Source organism: Liolophura sinensis, chromosome 2 (assembly GCF_032854445.1).
Source record: "Liolophura sinensis isolate JHLJ2023 chromosome 2, CUHK_Ljap_v2, whole genome shotgun sequence".
In the NCBI taxonomy this organism is placed as follows: Eukaryota; Metazoa; Mollusca; class Polyplacophora; order Chitonida; family Chitonidae; genus Liolophura; species Liolophura sinensis.
Window position 1 is genome coordinate 26,844,538 of NC_088296.1, and position 12,947 is coordinate 26,857,484.

The window sequence follows — 12,947 nt, forward strand, 5'->3', positions numbered from 1 at the left end:
CCAGGGCTTTCAACCCAAAACCCTAACAAGCTCTTAAGAGATGAAATTTTGCGCGTATTCACCCCCAACAGTAAAGCAGACAAAGATGTTTCAAGGATTATCATGCAGATGCAGTTGTTCTCTAATGGACGAAAACTATCCAGCCTCCTATCCAGTTTATTTAGCTAAAACAGCAATCCCACCACGCGACCAAAGAATCTTTGCCCTAAATAACACGGCCCTTCATGCTACAGCCGTGCATCGGAACCTCTAGGTTGTACACCAACAGGAGTCTTCCGCCAGAAAAAGCGGCGTTAAGCCATAACCAATCATTTATTCCCCCAGAAGTAATGCAGGGGACGAACAGAAACTGATTGGAGAAGTAAGAAGAAAACGTACAATGAAAAGTCTTCTTATAAAGTATGTTCTCCTTCTAAATCAAAAAGTGCTACGCTTGACAGATTTAACATGAAGTTTCAAACTTACATAAACAATTATGTTTCAGAGTGAGTTAGATGAATCAATTTATTCGAATGAGAATTCGTTTTTCGGGTGAGAGGAGCTTGGCCTTACAACAAACCAATGACTGCTAATACCCAGGGTTCCGTAATTAAAGCCACCATGCAATTAGGACATCCAGTTATGGAGCGAGATGTTGATTAAACATCCATGGCTCCCGCTGACAGATAAATGTGAGCATGAATATCCCTCTGAAAGAATCAAACGTCTTGCAGTTTCCTGTGGTGAAAGGACCCTTACTGTTATCTGCCCACCCTGAATGGTACCAATAAGTGAAAATTTGGGCTTTGGCCCATGAATTACATGAATTAGTTATCTACAAGCCATTTGTATATATCTGATTTCCCAAGGAACACCTGCACGCTTCTGTTACTGAGAAATAAACACGTCCCACTATTTACTGGTAGGCCTACATAAGCAAACAATCAACAATACGTGATCGGGATCACGCACGCAATCCTGACCCTGTGAAAGTGAGGACTTGCTGGGGTATCGTTATACACCGTTATAATTAATGTACGAATCACACTCAGGTGATCTTTACCTGAGCTGGCCTACTTTTCCTCATAACCCAGAAATATCTTAATGACGTTATGTCCAAACATACGCACGCGCACTGCGTTTTGGGCGCGCACATCAAGCGGACCGCATAACTAGGTCACCTCGTCTTTATGTATCAGTAACTGACAGATCTGGCTTTAGGCTTCTGTATACACAGGCTCAGCATATTTAGAATTCAGTGCCTTGATTAAACATTGTGAAATCCACGTCTCGTGACCCCAGAACGGCAGCACGTGATAATGAGTCAGGCACTGTTTTACAGCTGGGTTTGCGGTTGTCGTTAAACAGCCTAGTCCACGGAAATACTCTCACCCTGCCTGATTTGTGGCTGTGAAGAAGAACTTAATACGGCCTGGGCTACAACATCAAGTAAAGGTGAGCTATACCCAGAACTACAGTGCGTGTATTTTATTTCAGTGCTCCCCGGTGAGATGCGATTTATTTGTTTATTTCATTGGTGTTTTACGCCGTACTCAAGAATATTTCACTTATACGACGGCGGCCAGCATTATGGTGGGAGGAAACCGGGCAGAGCCAGTGGGAAACCCACGACCATCCGCAGGTTGCTCCAGACCTTCGACCTACGGCCGGAGAGGAAGCCAGCATAAGCAGGACTTGAACTCACAGCGACCGCATTGGTGGATGAGATACGACAAGCTTGTCATATGTATTTACCATGCCTTGTAGGGCTGTTCATTATACGTGCTATACACGTACGTTCTTTTCTCTTAAGTCAGAAATGTCAAAGTTAGGTCACGGTCGAAAACACACAACGCCAACAATAAACTCAGCATTCAAGTTGAAGACAAGTTGGTATTCTTGCTGGTTCAGCCGTTAAAATGAGTCACTCGCGCGCAGATGCTAGGATTCAGGCGCATGGGGCCGCGTGTTCGAATCCAGCTATGTCACCAGTGTGACTGTCAGGCTTTTCTGTCATGATGTTTGTCATGTACACGGCGACCTGCGGTGATCTCTGTTGTGTTTTGTTAGGTTACTTCATCCATTATCCTGACGGATTTTTCTTTGGACACCACGTAAAGCAAAAGGCATTTTATAATAATACTGGTGAATCACGATGACTCAGCCCTGATCTGATCTCCCCTCGCCTTATGCACCTGTCCAACTATACACCAGGCCGGCATCATACTTTGTGGTGACAAAACTGTAGTAACTCCCGTTAGCTTGTTAACAACGTATATGACAACAGCCCCGACTATATTCAAAATAAATATGTCAACAAACCGGAAAATGAACAACAACAGCCTCCACCACATCACCTATAAATAAACCAATGAACCGGAATATAAACAACAACAGCCCCCACTACATCACCTATAAATAAACCAATGAACTGGAAAATAAACAACAACAGCCACCACCACATCACCTATAAATATACCAATGAACCGGAAAATAAACAACAACAGCCTCAACCACATCACCTATAAATAAACCAATGAACCGGAAAATAAACAACAACAGCCTCCACCACATCACCTGTAAATAAACCAATGAGCTGGTAAGTAAACAACAACAGCCTCCACCACATCACCTGTAAATAAACCAATGAGCTGGTAAGTAAACAACAACAGCCTCAACCCCAATTCCAAATAAACTTATTAACAAACTGATAGATAATTAACTAAGTAAATAACTAAAAAATATGTAAATTCTGTTAACACGCAGGCTGTGGGTTTATCCGCCTGTGCACACATAAAACACACGTTGACCTCATCTTTATGGCCTTAGATGTTAACTACTGAAGTAACTTAATTTTGGGAATGGTGCATTTTAGAGGTAAATGAATGACATATCATTTTACTTTTGGTGCTGAAACTATTTTCCAGTAACTATGATGTCATCCTACATTCGGGCCATCGTATTGTGATCAAGGGAACACTTAGAGTCCGCTAAAATGTAGGTGTTTATTCCACAAGACAGCAACATGCATATATACATTATAGTTGGTACACAGCAAGGATACAGAAAAGGTTGAAGTGGTATGAGTATGATTTAGCTGGGTGAGGTTTCATGTCTCGTGTCTTAAGCATGATGCTTCAGTGAGAGCAGCACCTTGGTGGCATGAACTAGCCCTGACACAACAAGGTACAAAATAGGTAAACACACCGAATGACTCCTCATCGTCATATGAATAAAAAAATGTTTTGTTTTCGCAGGCAAACTATAGCAATGGGAAAGGGACGTGGCCGCGGTGAGGGAACCAGCAAACCAGGAGCCGTCCTGAGTCGGGAAAGTTCGGCAAACGTCGTCGGCAGCCCGAACGTGCGCATAACATTTCAAAATGCCATCAAGGAGAAATCCATCGTGGAGACTTACATCCTGGCCCTTGCTCTCGGACTCTTTGGAGCGCATCATTTCTACCTTGGTCGCACAGGATTTGGCTTGGCCTATTTCTTCACGTTTGGATTACTGGGTATCGGGTATGTGGCCGATCTGTTTCGTATCCCGTGCCTCGTGGCCGACACAAACAGGAAGTTACGTGAGCCATCGACTCGGCATGAGAAATCCGTGATTGACGCATACCTTCTCTGGTTTCCATGTGGATTTTTCGGTAAGACCATTAAACTGATAAATTATTTGAACAAAAATGTCGGGTTTTCAACGTCATTTTCTTTCCAAGATAACGTTGTTTTTTCTGTGCTCAGCATTCTCTTTTTATTTCCGTCCTATGTGTGCTTGTTCCCACCTGCTCGGTTTCCTCTCTTCGTCCTATGTGTGATTGTTCCCACCTGCGCGGTTTCCTCTCTTCGCCCTATGTGTGCTTGTTCCCACCTGCACGGTTTCCTCTCTTCGCCCTATGTGTACTTGTTCCCACCTGCACGGTTTCGCCTCTTCGTCCTATGTGTGCTTGTTCCCACCTGCTCGGTTTCCTCTCTTCGACTTTGTGCGATTGTTCCTACCTGCACGGTTTCCTCTCTTCTCAGCCTGACTTCGACTCAGCTTATTGTGTTTTTTTTCCTGCACTCAGTGTGATTGTGTTCTCTTTAACATGGTATCTGATATGTTTAGCGTGGTATCTGACATGTCTATCATGGTACCTGACATGTTTAGCGTGATATCTGACATGTTTAGCATGGCATCGGATAAATTTAGCGTGGTTTCTGACATGTTTAGCCTGGTATCTGAAATGTTTAACATGGTATCTGGCATGTTTAACATGGCATCTGACATGTTTAGCGTGGTTTCTGACATTCTTTAGCATGGTATTTGACATGTTTAGCCTGGTATCTGACATGTTTTACTTGGTATCTGAAGTGTGTAGCGTGGTATCTGATATATTTAGCGTGGTATCTGGCATGTTTAGCGTTGTTTCTGACATTGTTTAGCATTGTTTTTGACATTGTTTAGCATGGAATCTGCATGTTTAGCGTCATTTCAGACATGTTTAGCATGTTATCTGGCATATTTAGCCGAGTATCTGACATGTTTAGCATAGTATCTGACATGGTTAGGGTGGTGTCTGGCATGTTTTGCCTTCTTTCTGACATGTTTAGCATGGTATCTGACAGGTTTAGCATGGTGTCTGACATGTTTAGCGCGGTATCTGACATGTTTAACATGGTATCTGACATGTTCAGCCTTGTATCTGATATGTTTAACATGGTATCTGACATGTTTAGCCTGGTTTCTGACGTGTTTAGCGTGGTTTCTAAAATGTTTAGCGTGGAGTCTGACATGTTTAGCGTTGTTTTTGACATTGTTTAGCATGGAATCTGACATGTTTAGGGTAATTTCTGACATGTTTAGCATGTTATCTGGCATATTTAGAAGGGGTATCTGACATGTTTAGCATAGTATCTGGCATGGTTAAGGTGGTATCTGGCATGTTTAGCGTGGTATCTGGCATGTTTTGCCTTCTTTCTGACATGTTTGGTTTGGTATCTGACAGGTTTAGCATGGTATCTGACATGTTTCGCGTGGTTTCTGACATTGTTTAACATGGTATCTGACATGTTTAGCGTGGTATCCGACATGATGAGAATGGTATCTGACATGATCAGCCTAATATCTGACCACGTGGTATCTGATGTGTTTGGCGTAGTATCTGGCATGTTTAGCGCGGTTTCTGACATTGTTTATCATGGAACCTGACATGTTTAACATGGTATCTTACATGATAAGCATGGTATCTGACATATTTAGCATGATGTTTAGCGTGGTATCTGGCATGTTTAGCCATAGTATCTGACATGTTTAGCGTGATATCTGACATGTTTAGCGTGGTATGCGATATGTTTGACATGGTATCTAACATGTTTAGCTTGATATTTGACATGTTTAGCATGGTATCTGACATGTCTAGCGTGGTATCTGACATGTTTAGCGTGGTACCTGACATATTTTACGTTTTTTCTGACATTGTTTAGCATGGTAGCTGACATGTATAGCATGGTATCTGACATGTTTAGCGTGGTTTCTGACATGTTTAGCGTGGTACCTGTCATGTTTAGTGTGGTATCTGACATGTTTAACATGGTATCTGACATGTTTAGCGTGGTTTCTGGCATGTTTAGGTTGGTATCTGACATGATGAGCACGGTATCTGATCTGACATGATTAGCATGGTTTCTTACATATTTAGCGTGATATCTGACATGTTTATCATGGAATCTGACATTGACTGGGATGGTATCTGGCATGTTTAGCGTGATATCTGGCATGTTTAGCCTGGTTTCTGCCATGTTTAGCCTGGTATCTGATATGTTTTCCATGGCATCTAATATGTTCAGCGTGGTATTTTATATGTTAAGCATGGTATCTGACATGTTTAGCATGGTATCTGACATGTTTAGTGTGTTATTTGACCTGGGAAGCGTGGCATCTAACGTGTTTGGCGTGCTATCTTACATGTTTAGCGTGGTATCTGACATGTTTAGCGCGGCTTTTGAGATGTTTAGCATGGCCTGTGACATGCTTAGCGTGGTTTGTGAGATGTTTTTCATGGCATCTTACATGTCTAGGTTGGTTTCTGACATTCTCAGCTTTGTTTTCTCCATCTGTAGAGCGGATGGCCATCAAACATACGGAGATAAAACATTTTTGCCAACGAAAAGAAACAAATTACTAGAGGCTAAGAAAAAAATCAGTGTTTCTCCAACTGACTAAATAGATAGATCTATAAATAAATGAATAAATGATTAAAGAAATCGGCATTTATTCGTCGGTCCATGTGTTTACAGGATTCCATCATTTCTACCTGAGGAATTACGGACTGGGCCTGCTCTACGTGTTCACCTTCGGTGTATTCGGGATTGGCTGGCTTATCGATGCCGTTCGTATTCCCTTCATGGTGGACGAATTCAATGACCGAGTCAAATCGAACGATTTGAGCCTTCACACAAAAAACAGCTTCGATGGCTACCTGTTCGCGTTGTCTCCCCTTGGCATCCTAGGGGGCCATCACTACTACTTGAACCGGCCAGTTTGGGGCATTCTCTACTCGTTCACGTTTGGTTTGATGGGCGTTGGTTGGGTGTTTGACTGGTTCCGCATACCGTTCTTGGTGCGACGTGCAAACGAGCCTCTACAGCCTACCTTGACGAGTTCGGATGTGGTCAAAAATGGCGACAAGAAATACCTGGACGACGCTTACATTCTGCTGTTCCCCTTCGGTTTCACGGGCTTACACCACTTCTACTTGAGGCGCCATGGTTGGGGGGCTCTCTACTTCTTTACATTTGGAGTCCTTGGGATCGGGTACCTGATAGATTATTTCCGGCTGCCCTGTCTAGTCAGCGAGTACAATAGGGCTCGAGATGAAAACCGCAGAATCGCCACGAACTTCTTGTCATCGCAGCAACCAGGGGGCGCTTCTGTGATAACCGTGACGTCGACTTCCATCATGCCTCAGGGCGGTATTTCCGGTTCCGTTATGCAACCTCCACCACAGGTGTGGAGCCCGGGGGCGTTCACCAACTACCCTCCACAACAGTACCCGGGTAAGGCAGCATTTATATGCCACAAGTATATTTTAACCATAGAGTTCCCGGAAAAAATGATCTCGTACAAAGTATTGCCGTATTACATGCATTTAAAGGTCTTTTAAACCGATAGTTTCCTTCACAAACATGCACAATGACATCTCTCCAGTTACAATACATTTAAACCAAGTCTATGTGGTATATACTGGGCTGAAAACAACGGTATATAAGACGTAAAACGAGCAAGTTTCCACACTGACAGAAATGCTATGATTTTTTTTTCACATCTAGGTCACTTTTCTACTTGATTTTTGGACAAAGCAGCAGTGTCTCCTGATGTATCTAAAGAAATTCATTATAGATATTTATAGACGGTCATTCTATTCAGCTTAAAGTTTAACCGGACAAACACTTCTGTATTTGGGAATTTCCTTTGCTCTAATCTATAAATTTCCCCTTCCGCCATAGAGAAATAGAGAAGAGCTGATGTTTCGTTTTCGTATCCAGAGCACATTGCCAAATTTCATCCTCTACATTCTCTTTCATGGCAGAAAAATTGAGTTTTCTTTAAATAAATAAAGCAATTAATGGCTGAAAGGACAATGATTTCAACTTAATTTCTTCTGTAGGAGCCATTTACCCAGTTTTGCCCGGTCCGACATCTCCGGAACAGCCGCCATCTTACGTAGAGGCCATGGGAAGGGGAAGTGCACCTTACCCGGCTGCCATGCCAACACCGCAAAGCCCGCCGCGATACGGAAGCACAGATCAAAGTGACACGACACAAAAGAGCAAGATATAGACAATGGCGATGAGAGCATTATGAAGACAACAACATGAAGAATGTTTTGTGAAAAGAACTTCAAATGTATCCTGTGAAAACTCTATTGTTATGGATAGGCATAAATTGTTCATAAATTTAAGGTGATTGCTACCTCAGCTCTTGAATAGTTTCTTACATCGCGATACTGTTCAAAAACAAATGAAGTTAACGCACACTTGGGACCTGCCCTTAACTTTCAAAGCCAATGACCAATGTCTTTTGATATTTTTTAGATCTTTAAAGTTAGTCTGTGTTATTTAATCGAAGGCAAGGTTTATTTTAAATATTTGAGCTACGTGTACATCGTGGGTGGTTTTGAATGGTTTTAACAATAGTTGATTCGTTTAAGCAAGAGCAAGAGTAAGAGTAAGTTTAACTTGTTTAAGCTTGGAAGATCGTAAAATTACATTTTATCTCCACAGAAAGTAAAACAATGTCAAAGTGTTAATGGAATTCTGTAACGTGAGTTGCTGTGCACATGTTATCGTGGTACGCCCACCGTCATCTAAACAACTGTATCTGGCTTCGCGCTAATACATATTAATACAGCTGGCATCAGTTCCACACGTGTAAAAGAAAAAGCAAAAAATTTTCCATTGCCAAAGGACTTGAGCCTTTCCCTGTAGGGCTCCTGCATGACGCTCACGCGACTACATTTAGCCGTAGCTTTTCAGGATAGGCTGATAGAGTGCTGAATTTCAGACACCGATGTGGCAAACAGAGTAAACTTAAACGGATTTAGTGCTGAGTCGGGCAGATTTAATGCTGAGTCAGGCAGATGTAGTGCCGAGTCTTTCACATCTAGTACTTAGCCTGGCACATTTAGTGCTGACTCAAATGGACTCACTCCTAAATTAATCACGATACTTTTTTTTTAAGTGGATGTTTCCAATTTTAAATCAAATTTCGTCAGTGAATCAACAGAACAGCTTTGGTTTATGCTGAAGACATCTATATGTGGAGTACGAAGACGTGTGAGTATGTCATTATACGGCTGTTTCTGTGATAGTTTCACAACCACCTCTATAATAATCCCTTATAACCTTACTATAAACACGCTTCTGGACTTCAGATGTACTTATAGCGGTGTTGTCTTGATGAAGATGCTTAAATCCCATGTCGCACGTGGGAAGGTCTGCCAGCAACCTGCGGATGGTCGTGGGCTCTACACGGTTTCCACCCACCTTAATGCTGGTGGCCGTCGTATAAGAGAAATATTTTTGAGTGCGCGTCACACACCAGTCAAAAAATGAATGAATTAATTCAATCCCATGTAATTTGATCTGAATTTTTGTGTTGCGAATGTCGTATTGTAAATCTACCATAAATCATCTGTGATACCTAAAATAGGCAATAACAACTTATCAACATTTTACTTTTATTACACGAGTGACCGTTTGATACAGACTTTTAGATTCATTTGTGAGGAGTTTTGTGATTGTTTTTGTTGCGATTGTTTTTGTTGCGATTTTTTTGTTGTGATTGTTTTTGTGACGATTGTTTTTGTAGTGATTTATGTCTCATGTGCATATGTAACATTTATATACAGCAATTAATATACCTGCTAATAAGATGTGTCTGGGAACAAAAAAAGAAAAGATGAAATTCATTATCGATGTTTTCGGTATGTCGATCATGGTGTTGCCACATGTTAGCCACGTGTACATCTTACTTGCGGTGCTGACACTACGCTTGACTCCTTTCAACATAGTAACTTGATTGTTGATTTTATAGAAAGCTAAGGCAAAGTATACCACGTGGCGTTAAAGTGGTTTCCCGCCAAATATAACTTCTGTAAGGTGTTTTTCTTGTGCATTTTGTGTGAGGATACTTTATTAACATTCAGAATGAGATCTTTAAAATCAAACGTTACCATGGTTATGTGGGTTTGAAATGAAACACAATCATGACTGTTTTCAGGTTAACCGAGACGATCAGATAACACCATGTAATTTGTCATCCGCAGATCCCGGTCTATAGTTAATAACAATTTGTGCTATAAATCATACAATTACACATTTTCCTTATTTCATCGAATCATATTCCTTGTTTTGATAAAATAAATAAATTACCATATGGTTTGTTATAAATTGAAACCGGTTTTAAATACAGTACATGTAAGATTTCTCTGCTGTAGCATCATTTGTTTGATATTTACTAGTTTTTAGAAACGGAAAAGAAAGCTTGGTGTTCAAAAACACAGACTTTTTTCAGAGCTATTTTTGTGTATTTGAAACTTAGTGCGTATTAAAAAAAAATGCGTGTAAGAACTATACCTGACCTCTGTTGTTTTATGTACATGTAGTATATGATTTTGTGTACCAGAGTGTTTTACTTTTACTTATATCATAAAATTATATATTCAGAAATGCTCAGAAACTTCCTCTTGTTGCATTCTTGCTTACCTTCCTTACATGCACACTTTTATGCTTCACAGCACACGTGATCTTTTAGTGACGTGTGTCACGTACACGCTGACAGGGAAGACGGTTCCCTATGACCATCACCAAGTTTTCTCCACTTGGTCAGGTTTTTCACCTGAGCTCTACCATATTTGCTTCACTCAGACGGACAATGGTTTCCTCAGAACTCCACCAGGTTTCTTCCACTAAGAAACACAGTTGTTTTATCAGAGCCCTATCAGTTTTTTTGCACTCAGAAGTACAATTGTTTCCTCGTTCAAAAGACTGCTCTAAGTGTATCGTTTTCCAATACATACAAAATCCCATGAATTACCCTCACACAAGCCTTGTCTTAAACCTACACATTTGCTAGAAGAAGTGCCTCTCAGGTGTTGAGCGAACAAGCTTTGCCGTGGAAATTACTTGTTAGTAAAGGTGAAGTAAACGCTTTTACTGCTTAAACCAAAAACATAAAGATCTGTTACCGTGATGTCTCACAAAACAACACAACCAACTCACAGCTGAACACAACCATCTGACAATTAAACACAACCATCTCACAACTGAACACAACCATCTGACAAATAAACACAACCATCTGACAAAAAACACAACCATCTCACAGCTGAACACAACCATCTAACAAATAAACACTATCATCTCACAAATAAACACATCTCACAAGTAAACACAACAATCTCATAAATAAACACAACCATCTCACAAAGAAACACAACCATCTCACAAATAAAAAACACAACCATCCCACAAGTAATCTCAACCACGTCACAAATAAGCACAAATAAACACAGCCATCTCACAAGTAAACATAACATCTCACAAGCAAACACAACCATCTCACAAACAAACACAAATAAACACAGCCATCTCACAAGTAAACATAACATCTCACAAGCAAAAACAACCATCTCACAAACAAACACAACCGTCGGACAAATAAACACTACCATCTCACAAATAGACACAACCATCTCACAAATAAACACAACCATCTCACTAAAAACACTACCATCTCACAAATAAAAAACACAACCATCCCACAAGTAATCTCAGCCACTTGACAAATAAAGACAACCATCTCACAAATAAACACTACCGTCTGACAAATAAACACAACCATCTCACAAATAGACACAACCATCTCACAAATAAACACTACCAACTCACAAATAAAAAAACACAACCATCCCACAAGTAATCTCAACCACATCAAAACTGAACACAACCATCTCACAAATAAAAACAACAATCTCACAAATAAACACTACCATCTCACAAATAAACACATCTCACAAATAAACACAACAATCTCATAAATAAACACTACCATCTCACAAAATAAACACTACCATCTCATAAATAAAAAACACAACCATCCCACAAGTAATCTCAACCACTTCACAAAAAAACACCATCATGTCACAAATAAACACTACCATCTCACAAATAAAGACAACCATCTCACAAATAAAAACATCTCACAAATAAACACTACCATCTCATAAATAAACACAATATCTCACAAAAAACACAACCTCTGTTGGTCACTACCATCTCACAAACTAACAGAACATCTCATAAATAAACACATCTTACAAATAAACACAACAATCTCACAAATAAACACAACCATCTCACAAATAAACACAGCAATCTCACAAATAAAAAACACAACCATCTCATAAGTAATCTCGATCACTTTACAAATAAACACAATATCTCACAAATCAACACAAACATCCCACAAGCAAAGACAACCATCTCACAAGTAATCACAACCATCTTACAAATTAACACAATCATCTTATAAGTAAACACAACCATCTCACAAATAAACACAACCATCTCACAAGAAAACACAACCATCTCACCAGTAAGCACAACCACCTCAAAGGCAAAGACAACCACATCACAAATAAACACTACAATCTCACTAATAAACACAACCATCTCACAAATAAACGCAACCATCTCACAAATAATCTCAACCACTTCAAAACTGAACACAACCCTCTCACAAATAAACACTACCATCTCACAAATAAACACAACTATCTTATAAATCATAAATAAACACAATATCTTACAAATAAATACAACCATCTAACAAATAACACTACCATCTCACAAATTAACACAACCATGTCATAAATAAAAAACACAACCATCCCATAAGTAATCTCGACCACTTCACAAATAAACACAGCCATTTCACAAATAAACACAAACATCCCACAAGCAAAGACAACCATCTCACAAGTAAACACAACTATCTCAAAAGCAAACACAACCACCTCACAAATAAACACATCTCACAAATAAACACTACCATCTCACAAATAAACGCAACCATCTTACAAATAAACGCAACCATCTCACAAATAAACGCAACCATCTCACAGATAAACACAACCATCTCACAAATAAACAACGGCTGTATTTTCTGGCGTAATACAATATGACTACATCACAGAGACTATACCAGCACTGGCGATGATATTTGACTTATGGTCACATGTAACTGTCAGCTTACCTGTGTTAATACAACTGTTCAGGTAAATGCGTACATACTAACACCTCTGAGACCCTCGGTTAAGCAGATTTATTTAAAACAAATATTGCTGAGCTATTTTTTATAATTCACTTACACGAAGGTGAAAGACCTCACAAAGGGAGATATCAGAAAGCAGGCATCAGAAA

The 12,947-nt window shown here is 40.1% G+C and overlaps 1 protein-coding gene across 1 annotated transcript; it reads left to right on the forward strand.

The window, feature by feature from the left end:
- Positions 1-1,257: 1,257 nt before the first annotated feature.
- Positions 1,258-10,097, forward strand: LOC135462750 (uncharacterized). The gene is made up of 4 exons (XM_064739991.1): positions 1,258-1,434; positions 3,237-3,631; positions 6,261-7,019; positions 7,631-10,097. Exons 2-4 carry the CDS (start codon positions 3,250-3,252, stop codon positions 7,801-7,803), a joined length of 1,314 nt encoding a protein of 437 aa, XP_064596061.1. The 5' UTR covers positions 1,258-1,434; positions 3,237-3,249; the 3' UTR covers positions 7,804-10,097.
- Positions 10,098-12,947: the final 2,850 nt, after the last annotated feature.

Coding starts and splice junctions, on each gene's coding strand:
- LOC135462750 (XM_064739991.1), top strand. CDS start 3,250: ATGGGAAAGGGACGTGGCCGCGGTGAGGGAACCAGCAAACCAGGAGCC. Junction 3,632..6,260: donor GTTTCCATGTGGATTTTTCG/GTAAGACCATTA, acceptor ATGTGTTTACAG/GATTCCATCATTTCTACCTG. Junction 7,020..7,630: donor CCCTCCACAACAGTACCCGG/GTAAGGCAGCAT, acceptor TTTCTTCTGTAG/GAGCCATTTACCCAGTTTTG.